The 19,500-nt window shown below is 40.1% G+C and overlaps 1 protein-coding gene across 1 annotated transcript in view; it reads left to right on the forward strand.

The window, feature by feature from the left end:
* LOC140235700 (uncharacterized) overlaps positions 1 to 18,818 on the forward strand; it is a 272,960-nt gene extending 254,142 nt beyond the window's left edge. The window contains exons 11-14 of the mRNA XM_072315715.1: positions 7,358 to 7,540; positions 15,959 to 16,138; positions 16,931 to 17,001; positions 18,713 to 18,818. Coding sequence (XP_072171816.1) covers positions 7,358 to 7,540; positions 15,959 to 16,138; positions 16,931 to 17,001; positions 18,713 to 18,818 — 540 coding nt within the window. The remainder of the gene's footprint in view (positions 1 to 7,357; positions 7,541 to 15,958; positions 16,139 to 16,930; positions 17,002 to 18,712) is intronic.
* Positions 18,819 to 19,500: the final 682 nt, after the last annotated feature.

The raw sequence follows: 19,500 nt of genomic DNA on the forward strand, positions 1-19,500 counted from the left end.
TTAAGTTGGAACATCAAGCATCTGTTCAGAGTCACAGACGCTACTTACGCGTTTTGATAATATGCATCTATAGGAAACTGATATACGTTTAAACGATGATAGCCATCATATTATGGTCACCTATATAGCTCCATACCAAGCCTGGACAAAAATATGGAATCTATCAGCAATGATGCAATGTGTGTGTGTGTGTGTGTGTGTTTTCTTTGCACCGAAAACTCGAGGGCGGGCGCCTGAAAGTGCAATGATTGCACCTTCCATGCACTTTGTGTGTGTGTCTTTGTGTGTATGTGCGAGTGCGTGCAATGTGTGTTATGTGTTTGTGTGGGTGTGGTAGGTGTGCAGTATATCGTTACTTGCAAAGTTTTGTGTATGCTAACGTAAAAAACGTATGATAATCAAGAGTTATTCTGAAAGAAAATGAAAGCGAGGTCACAGCTGGTTGTTGTTCACGTCTGAAAAAGTAAACATTCTGGTCATAATCATTAAAGTGTCAGAAATTGTGCACTCTATTGTTAAAAAAAAATGTTTGTTATTCAAACTTCAGCGTGTTTTATGAACACATATTTATATATTTCAAGATTGAGCCTGCTGTGACCTAGTTTAGTAACCATGTCATAAAGCATTACAAATTTTTCCCTTAAACGTGATACAACAGAACTAGCAACTATTTTATATATGAATAGGTGGTAGACGTAGATGTAAGGCTTAGGACATTTGCAGGAGTAGGGTATAAGTTAGATTTTTATCATGATTGTACCTTGAGGTGCTCACAAGCGCTTTATTAGATCTTAAACTGAAATACTGATAAACCAACTGGCCACGACTTCAAAATCACGTCAAAATCACGCCCATTTCCCTTGTTCTGGAAGAAAAGGCGTCTTTCAGATGTATTCCTTGTTTTCTTTTCCAATATACGTTAAAAAGTCATGAATTGACGTGTAAACGACGTGCTGATGACGTTCTGACGTACATCTTGTCTTTAGAATTGTGATTTACACGTCATTAAGACGACTCTTATATGACCACCAATGACGTCTTTTGGACAACTTCCATTTGAGTAAAAATACGACATATTGACGTCAGTTTGAAACGTTTATATGACGTCCAATATATTTGTTTATTTTGGTCTAAAAGATTTTTTTGACGTCAGTCTCGTCTTTAAATTAGTAATTTGCACGTCTTTATGACGTCTTTGTATAACAACCCAGACGTCGGAAAGACGTCACAAATATGTCGTCTTTTAGACGTCATCTATTTGAGCAGAAATACGACTTTCTGGCATCAGTTTAAGACGTCTAAATGATGTCTGCTTTCTTTGCTTATTTACGTTAAACAAACGACAATTATTGCGCCTTTCTGAAGTCTAAATAATGACGTCATTTTATATCTTCCATTTGAACAAAATTCGTCTTATTGTTGTTAGTTTCGATGTCTTTCTGACGACAGTAATGACGTGAAAATGTCGTCATTCTGACGACAATATGTCGCATAGCAAACTGATATAACTCTATAAAACTCTATAATTAGTAGGCCTAACTATATGACGTTATAAAGACGTCGAAAAACTTACGTAAACATAACGTTAATATATCGCTTATATATGATAACGTCGCAAATACGTCGCAAAACAACGTAAATTTAATGTCATAGTACGTCATTAATATGACGTGATAAATACGTTGCAAAACAAACTGATATAACTACAAAACTATAATTCGTTGGCCTAATTATATGACGTCATGAAGATGTCGCAAAACTGACGTGAACATAACGTTCATATGTTAATAAAACGTCATAAATACGTTGCAAAACAACGTAAATTTAACGTTATAATACGTCATCAATATGACGTGATTAACACGTTGCAAAGCAAACTGATATAACTATAAAACTCTATAATTCGTAGGCCTAATTATATGACGTCACAAAGACGTCGCAAAACTGACGTGAACATAACGTTCATATGTCGCTAATATAACGTCATAAATACGTCCCAAAACAATGTAGCCTAAATTTCACATTATAATACGTCATTAATATGACGTGATAAATACGTTGCAAAACAAACTGATATAACTCTACAAAACTATAATTCGTAGGCCTAATTATATGACGTTATAAAGACGTCACAAAACTGACGTGAACATAACGTTCACATGTCGTTAATATAACGTCATAAAAACGTCGCAAAACATCGTGAATTTAACGTTATAATACGTCATTATTATGACGTGATAAACACATTGCAAACAAACTGTATAACTATAAAACTATCATTCGTCTAGGCCTAACTATATGACGTCACAAAGACGTCGCAAACTGACGGGAACATAACGTTCACATGTCGCTAATATAACGTCATATATACGTCCCAAAACAGTGTAGCCTAAATTTCACGTTATAATACGTCATTAATATGACGTGATAAATCCGTTGCAAAACAAACTGATATAACTCTACAAAAATATAATTCGTAGGCCTAATTATATGACGTCATAAAGACGTCACAAAACTGACGTGAACATAACGTTCACATGTCGTTAATATAACGTCGTAAAAACGTCACAAAACAACGTGAATTTAACGTTATAATACGTCATTAATATGACGTGATAAACACATTGCAAACAAACTGTATAATTATAAAACTATCGTACGTAGGCCTAACTATATGACGTCACAAAGACGTCGCAAACTGACGGGAACATAACGTTCACATGTCGCTATTATAACGTCATATATACGTCCCAAAACAGTGTAGCCTAAATTTCACGTTATAATACGTCATTAATATGACGTGATAAATACGTTGCAAAGCAACGTAAATTTTACTTCACTTATGCGTCGGTAATACGACGTGAATAATACGTCACAAAATTGACTTGAATTTTACGTCTTTAGTTCGTCGCTAATATGACGTCATAAATAAGTCGCAAAACTGAATAAAATTTCACGTTAATACGTCGCTCATATGACGTCATAAATGCGTTGTAAAACAAAGTATATATTACGGTATTAAGACGTCATTTAAATAACGCTATGAATACGTTGCAAACCAACGTAGATTGCGTCATTAATACGTGTTTATGACGTAAAAATTACGTCGCAAAATTGACGTAAATTTTACGTCATCAATATGTCACCAATATTAGGTAATAAATATGTCGGAAAACTGACGTAACACATCAGGAGGTCCATAACATGACGTGATAGATTCGTTTCAAAGAGACGTTCAAATCACGTCATTTTCTTGTCATTTTAAGACTTGCGACAACTTTGACCATGTAGTTGCAACCAAATTGAGACGTCTTTTTGACCTCCGTCTGCTAGCTGGGATGTTCATAAAGTTTATTCCATCCCTTTCTGCCAATTCAACCGCTCATATGATTACTTTAGTATTAGTGCTATATGTTTTTCCTAACCAATTTCTGTGCATTTTCTGCACGCATCCTAATGCATCCAGGCTGTAGAAATCGACAACTTTTGCTGATCTGAGATACAACGTCAAACGTTGAAATAGATGAATTTACATGTCTGTGTTTGAAACCTAAAGTAAGGGGAAGTCCAAACTAAAGATAACTTCTTAAAAAAAAAAAATTAAAAAAACCTTGGCAAATAAGAAAATATTATTGGTTAAAGATTGAGGAAAACTTCTTAAGACAGGTATCATTCTAATCTTCAACAAATTATAATCGATCAAGAAAATCAGGCAATCTATGACGTTTCCAGCGACTTCCTATACAAGAGAATAGAAAAAAAAAGTACATGTATGCAAAATTTCATATTCTAACGTAAAGGCATCATTTACCTTTTGCATATGAAACAAAAACCCAGCATTGGTGCTTCAAAATAGTTCTTAAATGTGCGTTAGGGATAGAAACAACCAATGTAAATATTTGAACCATTATCATCGATGTTATGTAATTTTAGATATACAAAATGTGTACAATAGTTATAATAAAATAATTTCCAGATTAAACCGTCTACAGTTATGGTTTAGTGAGAAAAATAGTGATATCTCCGTATATATTTCATGCTTTATTGAAAACGTTTCATATGGTGGGATGTTTTGTGATACAACGAAGTGACCTACACATAATATGCATCAAAAGTGATATCTTGAACATTTTTAAAATCACTGTTCTCAACGGTAAACAGGACCTTTAAAATACATGTTTGTATTCCATTTTAAATTCATCCTCTATAGTAATCACTCCAAATATTTTACAAATAACCTCTGTGACATCAGTTCTATTACTTCATCATGGAAAATACATTTCAAATAAATTTCTCAATGATTTCTTTTCAAATTATCAAAATACTCTTCATAAATTAAGTGACGAGCACATCAAAACACCACTTTTCTGCGGGGGAGGGGGAAGAATGAATTTTTGAACACTGTGTAGGTGATTAATTCCTCGTGGAGTCAACATCTTGGTTTCGAACCAATGTTGGCTCAACCTACATGCACATAGTTATGTCGTGCCACGCTGGACTAACCATTCATGTAAACGTCACATGGATCGATGTTGGCACAATGTTTCACTGAATACTGTCATTGCTTTTAACATCTTTAAACCGTAGATTTTTGATGTTATACAAATGCGATCCTATACACTAACCCTTCACAGACAGCTGTTAATGCCATCCTAACAGTTGACTAGCAAATTACTATATCATACAGTATCTCAGCTGTTGTAAAACAAAAACAAAAGAACAATCGTATGGATGTAATTTATACGGTTTTGTCAAAAATCATAGACTTACATTTTTGTACGTTCACACACGTATACACATATACACGCACACACACGCACATAAATAGCCTTCGAGATTTTTATTTATACCATCACTTATCTAGACGTAAAGATGTATTAATTTATATTGTTTAAAAGTTTTATATGTGACAGTGCACCTCAAAACGAACATAAAGTCGCACACACTGATTTTGCGTGATGACTGAAAATAAGTGAAATGGGTCAACCTAGCCGAACTTGACTTTTTCATACTTTCTGAAAGAGCGGGTCTTCTTTTACATTATGCTAAAATTTGGTATCATAAAACGGGCAGGAAAGTGTGTTTTTTAGCAGTTTATCTCGAACATTTTTGTAGAATAGTGTGATTAGGTGTGTCTTTAGAATCCCTTTTTCATTTCTGAAAAACCTTGTCCACACTCTTCACTTTCAACTCTAATAACTTTTGAAAGGATAGTGCTACTGCTTTGAAAGTTGGCATTAATTATGGACCGAATGTGTTAATGAGGCATGCTCAATTTCACTTTAATCTGATAATCCCTTCATTGTTGTTACTCTGGTGGTTTACTTCCTGTTTTTTGTCCCATTCATCCCACAGCCAGCACGGTTTGTAAAGATTAAGCGCTTGAATAGACACTGTACTTCAGAGCCTCTTTTCTCAGTTCACACTTTTCCCGAGTGTGTGCTTTCTTTCCAATATTTGAATAGGTTAAGAGAGTCCATTTGATTTGAGTTATACATCATTTCAAAGCTTAAAGTCTGCTCTTTCAGAATATGATCTTAACTAAAAATTCATGTCTGGCGACTTTTTGTTTGTTTTGAGGTGCAGGGTCACATATAGTTATTATAAATCTGATACATGTTTACACACTTGTGTATGTTAATGCACACCACACCCAACACAACGTTGATTCATACAGATTAATATTTTCTTTAATGTTATGTATTTCTGACAATGACATTGACATTGTATTGCTATATATCTCTTGCGTGTTTATCATGTCTATGTATCCATGTTAAACGTGTGCTCTGTATATTGTATGTATCGATGTAACTTGTATGCATGCTAACAAAACAAATTTCCAGAAACGGACAATAAAATCGAATTGAATTGAATTGAAATGAAATTTCTTTTACCTCACGACCTATGTACACATCATTATATCAAGCAGCACTATTATCCTACTCCCCCCCCCCCACAAAAAAAAAAATAAAATAAAATAAAAAAAATAATTCGTGGCTTGTCAACGGACACCACCTGACGTTCACTCCACTTTTGAGGCTGCCGCGTAAGGCAGCCCATAAATAATCTGAACACAAGTGATCGCTGTCAGTGAAAGTGACAAGTGATTTGTAACTTTGATTGAAAAAGGACCCTCCCGTGTACCAGGGAGGTGAGAGAATTTTAGTCTCACCTCCCTGCTAATATACCAGCAAGGTGATGGGTCACCTCCCTGCTTATGTTGTACACGATATACCGAGTGCTGAGTTTTGTAAAATGATATACTTGCTAAACGGCTTGCTCATGTGAAACGTCTTCGAATAATGCTCCAATTTACCATGTACGACTTGTGTCCTCACTTCTAATTTTCCTCTGGAACTTCGATTAATGGGAACGTATTACTGTTGGGTGTATACTTGCAGTGCGAACAGAATAATACACCAAAAAACTTTTTTTAAAAAATGATATTCTTTATTAGAATTTCATCGATATCAGGCCCATGTTTACAATGAAATTAATTTGAACAAAAATAAGCAGCTGAATTCTTATCTCTTGTGCTTCTAAATCATATTTTTCTTACACACAGTACAATATAGGCCCACATAATATACAAATCATACCATGCGGACGTAGCGTACTTGACATAGAATTCTGCATGAATATCTCAGAAAAGGCTTTCTGATTACTTAGTAACTTTAAGCCAATCCATATCTGCCTTACGCACACACTTGTGCTACTGAATCACCTTCTTTTTTAAACACACACACACACACACACACACACACATACACACAAACCCGTTGTTATGTTTGAAGGGCGTGCCATTCACATTCGAATCTGATTCTGTGTTAGCAGACGACCATGCCACTGGTATATGTGTACATACTGTGCAGTACAGTACTAAGTATAGCAGTACAGTATGCATAACGTGAAGTCCAAGCGCATGCGTACAAAACCAGCCAGTACACTGATAGTCTTTGCTCAAGTGACACAATTGGCAATTTCGACGCGTTAGGGTTACGGAAAAAAAAAATCGCGTCCGGGACAACACTTGCAGAGTTGAATTTCTTATTCTCAGCAATGGTCACGTCATCTACGCATTTCCAATGCTCTTCTAAGGTGTCTGCTGGAGTGGATCGTTGATCATTGCGAGGAATACATGTATAAAACATGATTCAGGTTTTCTACATTTGTCTTGGTTAATGTTGGTTTCTCTATGAAGAGCTTGCTTCCTAGAGGCACTAAATTCATTGATAATGATATATATAACGCTTTGGAAGCAATCTCTTCATATGTTCATTTTGCATTCTCGCCATTATCATATGATTATAATTATTTGTCACATTTTTATCAATATTTTGACTCACCTCCTCTGCAGATTCAAGATCTTGACTTGGATTTTGAGAGCATTCAGGACGATTCCCAATATCAGTCCTCGATGGCAGATGACTTGGCCAGATGGGTATTTGATATGCCACGTCTTTCGAAGTTCAGTCTTAAGTGTCCCTACATGTCCGATACTTTCCTCTCAACAGCCGTCACCTCTGCATCATCATGCCAGGTATGTAATCTTTTGCTGTGCATTATGTAATGTGTCATTTGCTGTTGGAAGTGTAGTAGGCTTTAAACATGTAGACTACAACGGTAACTGAGGGAGCAACTTGTTAACTTAAACTTAACTCAACTTAATTTGTGGACAGCCAAACTTGATAATCATTTGAGGCATGCTAATGAAACTTTGCATGACATGTGTATGAGTGGACGAAGTTTTGCCTGTCAAATTTTACTCAAGGTTAAAGGTCAAAGGTCAAGGTGAAAGTCTTAGAATTAAATTTTCCCCCAGTATCTAAACAATGCCTGAATGTATTAATTTTTCTTAGTATTAAACTTAGTGTTTACATGTATTACCAGGGACCATGAGGTTAAAGGTTGAAATTCAAGTGAAAATATAATTTTTGCTCTCCATACTTCAGAAATGGCTCAAGGTGTCCTCATGAAACTTAGTACATAATATTATGCATAACAGACCGATTCGGGTTCGTTGAGGGCAGCAGACAAGTTGCGGTTACATGGCGCAGCCATTAGGTCTCATTGCGGTGTCTCCGCCTACCCCCCCCCCCTCAGCCCTCCTCCCCCCCCAGACCGGGGGCCCAGAGCATTTATTCAGCTGAAAAGGGTCACACTTTTTGATGGTCTCATCATATAAGGATGTGGCCAAGGGTCAATAAAATGAATTGCTGGCAAGTCACATCCTGTACCGTAAGCCTAGGGGCGACAAAAAGGGACCCCGAAAAATGCATTGATTCAGCCGAAGGGGGTCACGGACAAAAGTTGGTGGATATTTTTCCTTTGGGTGTACTTATCATGAAAACAGCTATGCCAGCTATTTTATCCTGTACGGGGCCCCAGACAGTAGCCCCAAAGGGCCCCACAAATATGGTGTTATTCAGCTGAAAAGGGTCACGGCTAATTTCTTTTGCAATGGAAGTAGATCCCATCAGAGATATCCAAAACACCAATGCCAGCGATTTTATCCTGTTCGGGGCCCCAGACAGTAGCCCCAAAGGGCCCCACCCACCTAGGCCCTACGTACAAACACACACAAACATTGATTTTATTCAGCTGAAAAGAGTCATGGCTAATTTCTTTTGCAATGGAAGGAGTACCAATCAGAGATATCCAAAACACCAAAGCCAGCTATTTTATCCTGCATGGGGCCCCAAACAGTAGCCCCAAAGTGCCCCGCCCCCTATAAGCCCTACTTACAAACACACACACACACACACACACACACACACACATTGACTTTATTCGGCTGATAAGAGTAACGGCTAATTTCATTTACAATGGAAGTAGTACCCATCAGAGATATACAAAACACCAAAGCCAGCTATTTTATCCTGTATGGGGCCCCAGACAGTAGCCCCAAAGTGCCACCCCCCCCCCCTACATACATACTCACGCACTAGTTTCATTCAGCTGAAAAGGGTCACGGCTAATTTATTTTGCAATGGAAGTAGTACCCATCAGATAAATCCAAAATACCAAAGCCAGTTATTTCATCATGCATGGGGCCCAAGACAGTAGCCCCAAATTGCCCCCTTACCCCTCCCCCTCCCCCCCCCCCCCCACACACACACATTGATTTTACTCAGCTGAAAAGGGTCGCGGCTACTTTCTTTTGCAATCGGAAGTAGTACTCATCAGAGATATCCAAAGCACCAAAGCCAGTTATTTTATCTTGTACGGGGCCCCAAACAGTAGCCCCATAGTGCCCCCTACACACACACACACACACACAAAGACACACACACACACACACACACACACACACACACACATATTGGTTTCATTTAGCCGAAAAGGGTGACGGCTAATTTCTTTTGCAATGGAAGTAGTACCCATCGGATATCCAAAATACCAAAGTCAGATTTTATCCTGCACGGGGCCCCAGACAGTAGCTCCAATGTGTTTTGCTTTATTCTCTTTATTGTTTGCATCTCTTCTTCTTCTTAAATATGCGCTCCTTCGTCTTCATTTTCGCGACAACGACAACGTCCTCCTCCTCATCATCAGTTTTGCTGTTCTGGCTAACATTTTCCAGCGTATCGGCTACGTTCGATTTTAGAGCGGCGAGAGCGGAAGACATGCGTAATTGAGTCTGGGAAAGCGAAGGAACAGCGTAGCTAAAGCGGCCAACAGCGTTATCGAAGCAGGAATGAAGCGTCGTAGGAACAGGCCTTGATTTTATACGAGAGTAGTGAACTTAGTGAGGGGGGAAGGTTGTGCTTTGATCAAGAAAGCGGCGCAGCAGCGGGACCATGTCGTCGGTGTCTAGTTTAGACTACTTCCCGTTCTTGTGCCACTGTTACTACGGTCAGAAAAATCTAGAATTGTTATGCTCATTCCGCGGTATTTACACTGTCATAGCACTGTCCTCTCCCCGTTTGAGCTACGATTCAAAATAGGTCAATCTTGATGGGGAGATGGGGAAGAAATTTTGAACTAGTTGTACACTTTTGCCGCTCTCTCCCGATCTGACAGATTGAATAGATCGGATGCAGATCTTGATAGTGGAATTACATGTGTCGATGTGGGGACACTTTAGGAACACTCCGTGGGGCCCCATACAGCTATATAACAGGTTTCGGTGTTTTTGATACCTCGCTGAGTACATACTTCCATTGCAAAAGAAATTATAGCAGTGATTCTTTTCACTTAGAATAAAATAATACGGGAACACTTTCCAGCTACTGGCTGGGGGCCCCTTAACTGGATGGGTTTGTGTTTTACGTATCTCAGCTATCATTTCCACTGCCAAGGAAAATAGGCATACATGACTCTTTTCACCTAAAAACACTTAATCCATATGGGGTGGGAATACCTTGGGGCTATACCTGTCAAAGGCCCTGCATCCGGGCCAATTTCGCACCTCTTTTAATCGAATTCTTTAATGTTGAATTAAATTTAGCAAAAATTTCGCCTAGATGACATGGTAGTTCAATGTCATAATCTCTTCATTCAAATTCATTTTGAAACATTCACATTACCTCTAACCTTATTCTAAATAACACTTTTTCAACTGAAATCCATATATAAGACAAGCACCATTCCACTATCCGTTCATTCATAAATTCATAATGATATAGTCACGTGATCACATGCTGCACTCGTTCATTCAAATTTATTTCTGGCCATCTAATTTAACATGTCTGAAGTCCAGATATGTTAATGCTTGACCTCTTTCCTTATTTTCTTTCATCGTAGTTATTGTTTTGTAAGCATCATAGCTTTACATGTTTTCGTATTCGTTTAAGAGACTTTGACACCAGGTTTTTTTTTTGTTTTGTTTTGTTTTTTTTTACGTGCTTTTCGAATCCGAAGAAGTAAGAAGCCACAAATTATTTGGCCGTTACGAGCGCTTTATTACGAGCGGTCGGCCAGTTCCAGGAAGTCAAGGTTATGATCCTCAATTTTTTTTTAGAATAATTATTTCTATGTCTTCTAGAGATAACAGGTCTGTATCTATTGTGTTGTCATGACTATAAAAAATTAAGTTAATCTGCATTACATGGCAAGTATAGGCCTATAATGACATGTATATGAAAGAGAAGGAGCGTTACCAGTCTGGTTACAGAACAACCAAATCCAGTTATACTAGATAAGAAATATGATACTTTTACTGTTATTATAACAGTAATTTACAGATGAAACGAAACACACATAGAAAGGCACGTTAAAATGATCTGAAACAAAGAAATAGCATGATTTGAATTTGAAGAACACGTTTGGAATTTGACTGTCTTTCGCGAAATTTAATGACTAAAATACCCTTTTCGGCAAGTCAAGGCGAATTTGAATGAACGTAGGGTATAGTCAATTTGAATACCCATTGTACGAATTCGAACCTTCTATCAAATGAACCGACAAAGGGCTGGAAAACCTAACTGGCTTTGATGTTTTGGGTATCTGGACTACGGTCACCACTCAGAGCGGCGACCGACCGATTTGTAGCCTGCACGGTCGCCGCTGAGATTTTGGCACTGCCCAGCAGTTTTTGGAGCTGTTGAGCAGGCTGACAGCCCCAGCGAAAATCAAGCAGTGCCCGAGCGATTACCTGTCGATGTCCTGTCGGTGACTCGTCAGTTGCCGGCCGATTTTAGGTCAAACTTGGCGAAATGCGAGGATCCTCTTAGCGCAGAGTCCGATCAGTCACCGAGCGATGACTCGTCGGCAACTGAGCGATCTCCCACCGGCCACCGGTCGATTTTTTAAAAAAATCGACCAGCGGCCGACCGATGATCGGCAGGGCATCAGAGGTTTCCTGTCGGCGTACGAGCGGTGGCCCGTCGTTCCCTGCCAGGATGTTCTCACGAGCAATATTATTTGGGACTGTATGTCCATTTTTGTATAAACAATGACGCTCTTTCTCTGCATCAGAGAGGTCAACGAGGTCTAAGATGTCGTTGATTCCACCTCAACTACTTCGACAACGAGATCCAAAAGTCCAGCAGTTTGTGACAGTCGGTCTCATTAGGGATTTAGCCAGCTCCCCCAACATTGTATGTCCTCTCTTGGCCTTATTTTTGTAATAATTGTTCCCCATGTTATAGAACAATGTATGCTCCTAAAAAAAAAAAAAAAAAAAAAAAAAAAAAAAAAAAAAAAAACTGTGCGATTTGTTCTTCCTGCTCCTCTGTGAACCGTTTGCTGGAGTTCAGTGATTGTTGGATGAAGGGCAGGTCGTCATTTGTCCCACTGTTGCTATCCTTTCCTTCCTTGTCCTCTATGTCTCCAGCCGACGTGACCGAGTCCTCTTCTGATGAGTGGACAATTAGAGCCACAGTTTCCTGCTTCTTCCTCCGGGGATAAACCCTCTTTCTCTCTCCATACCTGTGTTCCAGACGGCCCCGATTCCCCCTCCCATTCTTATCGCTTTGAAGTGCTTTTCCTTTGCGCTTTTGGCATTTTCTTGTGAATGAACATTGTTGGGAAAACCAGGCTGAGTTGATGACTTCGTTCAGAAATCTTACTGTTTCTCTTGGCGGGTGCTGGGCAGCTCTTTATAATATGCCCTGGGGAACGCCGCTGTAAATCAAGCAGTCGCCGCCCCGACGCCGGTCAATTTTTAACTCGCCGACCGGTGACCGACCGGTGGCCAACCGATCTCCCATCGGTCATCGAGCGGCCACTGCTCGGCAACTGATTCTCTTGGGGCTTATTTTTTTTTTTCACCTAAACCGCCCAACGGCGACCGCTCGATAAGATCGGTGACCGCTCGATTAGGTCGGTGCTTGGGCGGTGCCTGGGCGGCCACCGCCCAGGCACCGCCCAGGCGTATTTTGGACGGCGAGTGGAAATCGAGCGGTCACCGCTGAAATTTTAACTCCGCGCTAAAACTTCAGGGGCGACCGACCGCTGCCCTATAAATCAGCAGTGCCTGGTCGGTCACCGGTCGGCGACCGACCGATATTGGCTAAAAACTCGCCGAGCGGTCGCCGAGCAGGCTGATTTGGGGGTTTTGACCGTCAGATGTAAAGTAAAGCCTACTTCGATTGTAAAAGAAAAACAACTATGACTCTTTTCAGCTAAATGATGTCATAATAATTATGTGGGGGAGGGGCACTTTATGGCTACTGTACTGGGCCCGGTACATGATGAAATGACTGGTTTTCGTAATATGGTCATCTCGGTTGTGCGCTATACATAAGTATGCTTCCTTTGCAAATTTCTTGGGTGTTTTGCTGCTGTAGTAACCTATAGGACTCCGTATACAGGATAAGATGACTTGCTTTGGTGTTTGTGATATCTCTGTTCAGTAGGCCCTGATATTTACGTTACAAAAGAATTTGTAAGACCATTTTCAGCTGATTCACAGTACATGTATAATGGATGGGACACTCAGTGGAGCTACTGTCTGGGGCTCTGTACAAGATAAACAACTGGCCTTGGTGTGTTGAATATCTCTGACAGGTATACTGTACTTCTTCCAGTGCAAAAGAAATTACCCGTGTTTGGGCTATACTGTCTGGGGCCCCGTGCACGATAAAATAACTAGCTTTGGTATTTTGGATATCTCTGATGGGTACTACTTCCATTGCAAAAGAAAATAGCCGTGACCCTTTTCAACTGAATGAAACTAATGTGTGTGCGTGTGTGTGTGTGTGTGTGTGTGTAGGGGTGCACTTTGGGGCTACTGTCTGGGGCCCCGTACAGGATAAAATAACTGGCTTTAGTGTTTTGGATATCTCTGATGAGTATGCCTACTACTTCCGATTGCAAAAGAAAGTAGCCATGACCCTTTTCAGCTGAATAAAATCAATGTGTGTGTGTGTGGGGGGGGGGGGGGGGAAATTTGGGGCTACTGACTGGGGCCCCGTGCAGGATAAAATAGCTGGCTTTGGTATTTTGGATATCTCTGATGGGTACAACTTCCATTGCACAAGAAATTATAGCCGTGACCCTTTTCAGCTGAATGAAACTAGTGAGTGTGTGTGTGTGTGTGGGGGGGGGGGGGGGGATTTACTTTGGGGCTACTGTCTGGGGCCCCGAACAGGATAAAATCGCTGGCTTTGGTGTTTTGGATATCTCTGATGAGTACCACTTAAATTGCAAAAGAAATAAGCCGTGGCCCTTTTCAGCTGAATAAAATCAATGTGTGTGTGTGTGTGTGTGGGGGGGGGGGGGGGGGGGTGGAGGGGGGGGGGGGGCATTTTGGGCTACTGTCTGGGGCCCCGTGCAGGATGAAATAACTGGCTTTGGTATTTTGGATATCTCTGATGGGTTCTACTTCCATTGCAAAAGAAATTAGCCGTGACCCTTTTTAGTTGAATGAAACTAATATGTGTGTTTGTGTGTGTGGTGTGTGTGTGTGTGTGTGTTTGTGTGTGTGTGCCGGGGGGGGGGGGGCTCCATTGGGGCTACTGTCCGGGGCCCCGTACTGGATAAGATAGCTAGCTTTGGTGTTTTTGACATCTCTGATGGGTACTCCTTCCATTGCAAAAGAAAATAGCCGTGATTTTTCTCAGCTGCACGAATAAAATCAATGTGTGTGTGTGTTTGTACGTATGGCCTATGGGGGTGGGGCACTTTGGGGCTACTGTCTGGGGCCCCGTAAAGGATAGAATAGCTGGCATTGGTGTTTTGGATATCTCTGATGGGAACTACTTCCATTGCAAAAGAAATTAGCCGTGACTCTTTTCAACTGAATAAAATCAATGTTTTTGTGTGTTTGTACGTAGGGCCTATGGGGGGTGGGGCACTTTAGGGCTACTGTCTGGGGCCCCGTACATGATAAAATAGCTGGCATTGGTGTTTTGGATATCTCTGATGGGAACTACTTCCATTGCAAAAGAAATTAGCCGTGACCCTTTTCAGCTGAATAACACCATATTTGTGGGGCCCTTTGGGCTACTAGCTGGGGCTGAGTCCAGGATAAAACAGCTGGCATTGCTGTTTTCATGATAAGTACACCCAAAGGAACAATATCCACCAACTTTTGTCCGTGACCCCCTTCGGCTGAATAAATGCATTTTTCGGGGTCCCTTTTTGTCGCCCCTAGGCTTACGGTACAGGATGTGACTTGCCAGCAATTCATTTTATTGTCCCTTGGCCACATCCTTATACGATGAGACCATCAAAAAGTGTGACCCTTTTCAGACTGCTGAATAAATGCTCTGGGCCCCCGGTCTACCCCCCCCCCCCCCCTCCGCTCACCCGCTAGGGTAGCAGACACAGCTGAGCAGACAACACTGCACACGCGCGCTGCATTGCGACTGTCCGTGCGCGTGCATCAGGGGGGTGGGGGAGGTTTTTGGGGGGGGGGGGCAGGCGTGAACACGTCAGTAGTGGCGCTGCCCATGCAGATAGAGGGCCACAATACACCAATCGCCACATAGAATCGGTCTATATGATACTGCCTGTCAATCATTTTCTGGGGAATTTTTGATGTCATGGAGTCAAAAGTCATTTATCGAGGATTAAAATGCTGAAACGTATTCCCAACAAGTTGATCTCAAAACCAATTTATCCATCAAATGAAGTTGTAATGTGAGCTCAATGTACTGAGTGGCCTGCATTTATACAAGGTCCCTCTTTTCCATTAACGCAATTATATTGAATAATTGTTGGTTTCATATAAAGTATGCATTTTTTTTGTAATACATTGACCGTTTTGAATTTGTGTAACAACAAACATATGTTGTTGTTGTTTTATTTCATTTCATTGAAAAAAATGAAACAAAAATGAGACCTAGGTCAAGGACAGTGAACTCTCAAAAAATATGCGACAGTCTTGTCATGTTATGTCATTTCATGTCATTTCATTTCATTTTTTTTTTTTGCCAGTCAACTACCGTCTCAAATTGCGAAGATCATTATTTAGACCTATTCGGAGAACCAAGCGATATGGTGGAGGCATACCAGTCGCCACAGCACCGTTTGTATTTTTTGTTTTGTTTTGTTTTTATTTCTTTTACAGATCCAAGAGCTTTCCTTGCAACCTTCCAAAGTGGACACCAGTTTAGTTTCAGGGTCAGGAGCAGCAAACTTGGCTGAATTTCTGTGTCGTCTGCCCAATCTTACATGTGCCAGGCTCAAGTGGGTTAAACTGCCATGGACATTCTTCACAACAATTTCCTCACAGGCTTCTCGCTGTAAAGTAAGAATCAGTTATTTTAATCTGCTCACTGTTTGTTCAATGTGAGGGAGGGGAGGGGATGTGAGGGAGGGGAGGGGAGTATATCACAACTGTCTTGGAGGTGATATTACAATTTATTGCACAAAGTGAAGCCGTTGAGAGGCAATGATGTTTTCAGATAATATTTTGTCTGGCACAGTGATATCATTAATCACACAAGAAAATTCAAAATAAAAACATCATAATTATTTGAAACATTATCATTATAAATCACATTAATTTCTATCATTGCCCATCCGACAATAATTACGTTCAGATGACAAGCCCTAAACTAGAGGTTAACTTCGACGTGCGTCCACACTACGATGCTACATTCCTGCCCCTTTGAGTGCGTTGATTTTTGTGTCCAGGCTGCCGGCATGCCCGGGACTCGTGGTTAGAGCGCTATCCATAAGATTTCTCGTGGCTCTTAACAACGAGCTAACCTCGAGGTTAGCTATCAAACTACGAGTACGTCTTCACGTTCCCTTACTACAAGCTTAACATCGAGGTTTCCTATCCTCGAGGTTAAGGTTTTTTGTCTGAACGTAACTAATGTAGCCGTACTTTGAACCAGGACTTTTGACAGGTAAACTGTTAAAATGACAGATTATATTTTCTGCAGTGGAGGTGGTTGCGCCATTCCTTATTAACAAGAAAACCCAACCAATATGAGACAAGCTATGTTTCTATGAATCCATTTCTTTCAGAGAAATAAGAATCGGTTAATAGTGATAACGATATGTCCTTTTGATCATCTTCTTCATGTTACAGGTGGAGTGCATCACCATCAATGGCGATCCATTAAGATCTTTCCTGAGTGATAATCAAGGAGTCATACAGGTATATGTTTTGTTATTAGTTTTTTCCCTTTTCTCATTCTTTTGTTCTCTCAATTATGAGATTATTAATATTCATATTATGTGATAATTATGAAGTGTAGTGATTGATGGCCTAGCATTACCTTAGTGGGACATCTGGGTGGAAGCAGAGAAAAAGTCACAAGAAGAACAGCGAAGAGATTTACTATGGGAAATTCTTTCAAGAGTATGACGTCTTATCTTTAGAATAATCCAGTTCAATCTTATTCAGCAGTACGAATAGTGAACAGTGAGGAGAAACAAGAGGGAGGTAGAATTAATCTGCTGCGAAGAATGTAGAATCAAGTTAAAGGACATCAGCAATGTGCTTTACACTTTGATCTTATACGATAGGGTCTTTTAGTAGTATCACATATTGATACATAGATATTTAATTCCAAGGTAATTTCGGTAATTTTAGCGACCAAAAAAAAAAAAAAACCCAACAACATCAACAAACAAACCAAACCAAAACAAAACGAACATAAACCAACTAAACTTAAAGAAATCTTTCATTTCCAACATAATAAGTAATTTAATATGAAGTGAAAGAAACAAAAATGCACATTAGGGATTTGGGTGTGATAAATGTCTCAAAAGTAGGCCTAATGCGTAATGGTTTGTTGAACAACTCATCTCTGTTTTCGGGTAAGACGTAGGCATGGTATAGGCTATAGGGAAGCATTGATACCAACGCGCCTTACATGACGTCGCGCAAACAATTCACCCTTCGCGAGCTTGCGGCGTACGTTGCTGCCCGGACATGGTGAAGATGAAGTTAGTTATCTAATATTTGAAATTCTGTCAGATTCCCGCAAACGATGATACCCTACTAACTTTAATTTTAGAATTTGTAGGCAGCATACGTCGTCAAGGATCAGTTGTTTCGAGCGACAATTATGCAACATCGCATATTATTCGGGTAAAATGCAGGACATAAGTGTTCTGGCGATAAACTTGTTTGGATGTTGCCACAATACTTTCTATTAAATGGACACCAATGAAAAGGATGAAGGCTCGTTTACTCCGAGCACGGTACGGGCAACGGGTCGGGTTTTTGCAATGGTGTGCCAAAAAGGAACTATGTCTGGTTCTATTACAATATCACTTCCCTGCCAATAATTTTGTTACAAAATTGATCTTCTACTGTTTATTTCGTTGTTCATGATTTAGTCATAGGAATGTTACGATTTTTTATTTCCTTTTTGGGCATCATAGCAAAAAAACCCGGCCCGTTGCCCTTACCGTGCTCCGTGTGGACGCGCTCTAAAAAGGGTTCGCTAACCACGCGTTGTATACATTTATGTAACGGCCCAGACTAAAACCACATAATGTCAGTGATTACAATTTTCTTCAATGAACCAAAAATATGTCCTTTGGGTTGATCGTCATTTTTGTTTTGCCTTACATTGAAGACTAATCGTTTCTCTACCAAATATCAAAATTTTGCGGCTTATGACGAAACTGAAATAGAGATATTAAAGTTTTACTAGACCATTAGCTACTGTATAATTTTATAGCTTAGTACTGACACTGTTAATTCGTAAAAAATCCGAAATTCGTATTTAGCCTACTTTCAGAAGAAGATTTCAAACTGGACGGTCTTTCATTTGGATAAGACAAACGTCACCCAATCCTCTACTACCATGGAACATTGTCTTTCTATTAAACTCTCCTCTCACTCTCCAACAGACACCCTGAGTTATGACAGCAGCTCAGAAGACGAGAGCAGCCAAGAAACAGATCAAGGTTCTGGGCAAGAAAACTTCCCAGCTCCGGACGAATCTGAGACAAACAACTAAGGAAGCATGATACTATTAGTTACTATTAATAACTATTATGTTACTCTTTGAGGAGTTGGTTTCTTGAGAGGACCAGGACAAGAAAGGACACATGCAAGAGGAAGAAGGGAACAAGCAAGATAAAGATATCAATGCAGGAGAGGGGAACAAACCAAGGTTAAACGTTATAAAAAGAGGAGACACAAAGTTCTTGTCTTTCTTATATGCCCTCTTTTGTCCTATGCGGTATTACTATTAAAAGGCTGCGTCTTTCAGCCAGGACCTGGCAGCAGGGATGAGGTTGCAGAGGGCAATCCATCCACCTTCCAGGCAATGAAGTTTGCCATCTTCCACCAAGTGGTCTGCTGTGATCTGTCCATGGAACTACTTTTAGAGTAGCTCCATGGTCTGTCTTTGGAGAATGATAAACCAATATCGAATGAGGGGGGGGGGGGCTATAGAAAATGAGACCACGGACGAAAAGAGGTCCCGAAGAAGAAGGACATTGAACCAAGATTTAAAATTCGGTAACAAAGCGAGGAAGGACATTAGCGCCTATCCTATGGGATTGCATGAAAACAAAATCTAATAAGAAACCTACGCACTTAACAACCCCACATCATAATTCAGTAAGCCGCAGTGAGCTGAAACATTAACAACAGACATTTGAGAGATCTACTAATTAAACGGAGACGTACGCCTA

Source organism: Diadema setosum, chromosome 12, assembly GCF_964275005.1.
Source record: "Diadema setosum chromosome 12, eeDiaSeto1, whole genome shotgun sequence".
NCBI lineage: Eukaryota > Metazoa > Echinodermata > Echinoidea > Diadematoida > Diadematidae > Diadema > Diadema setosum.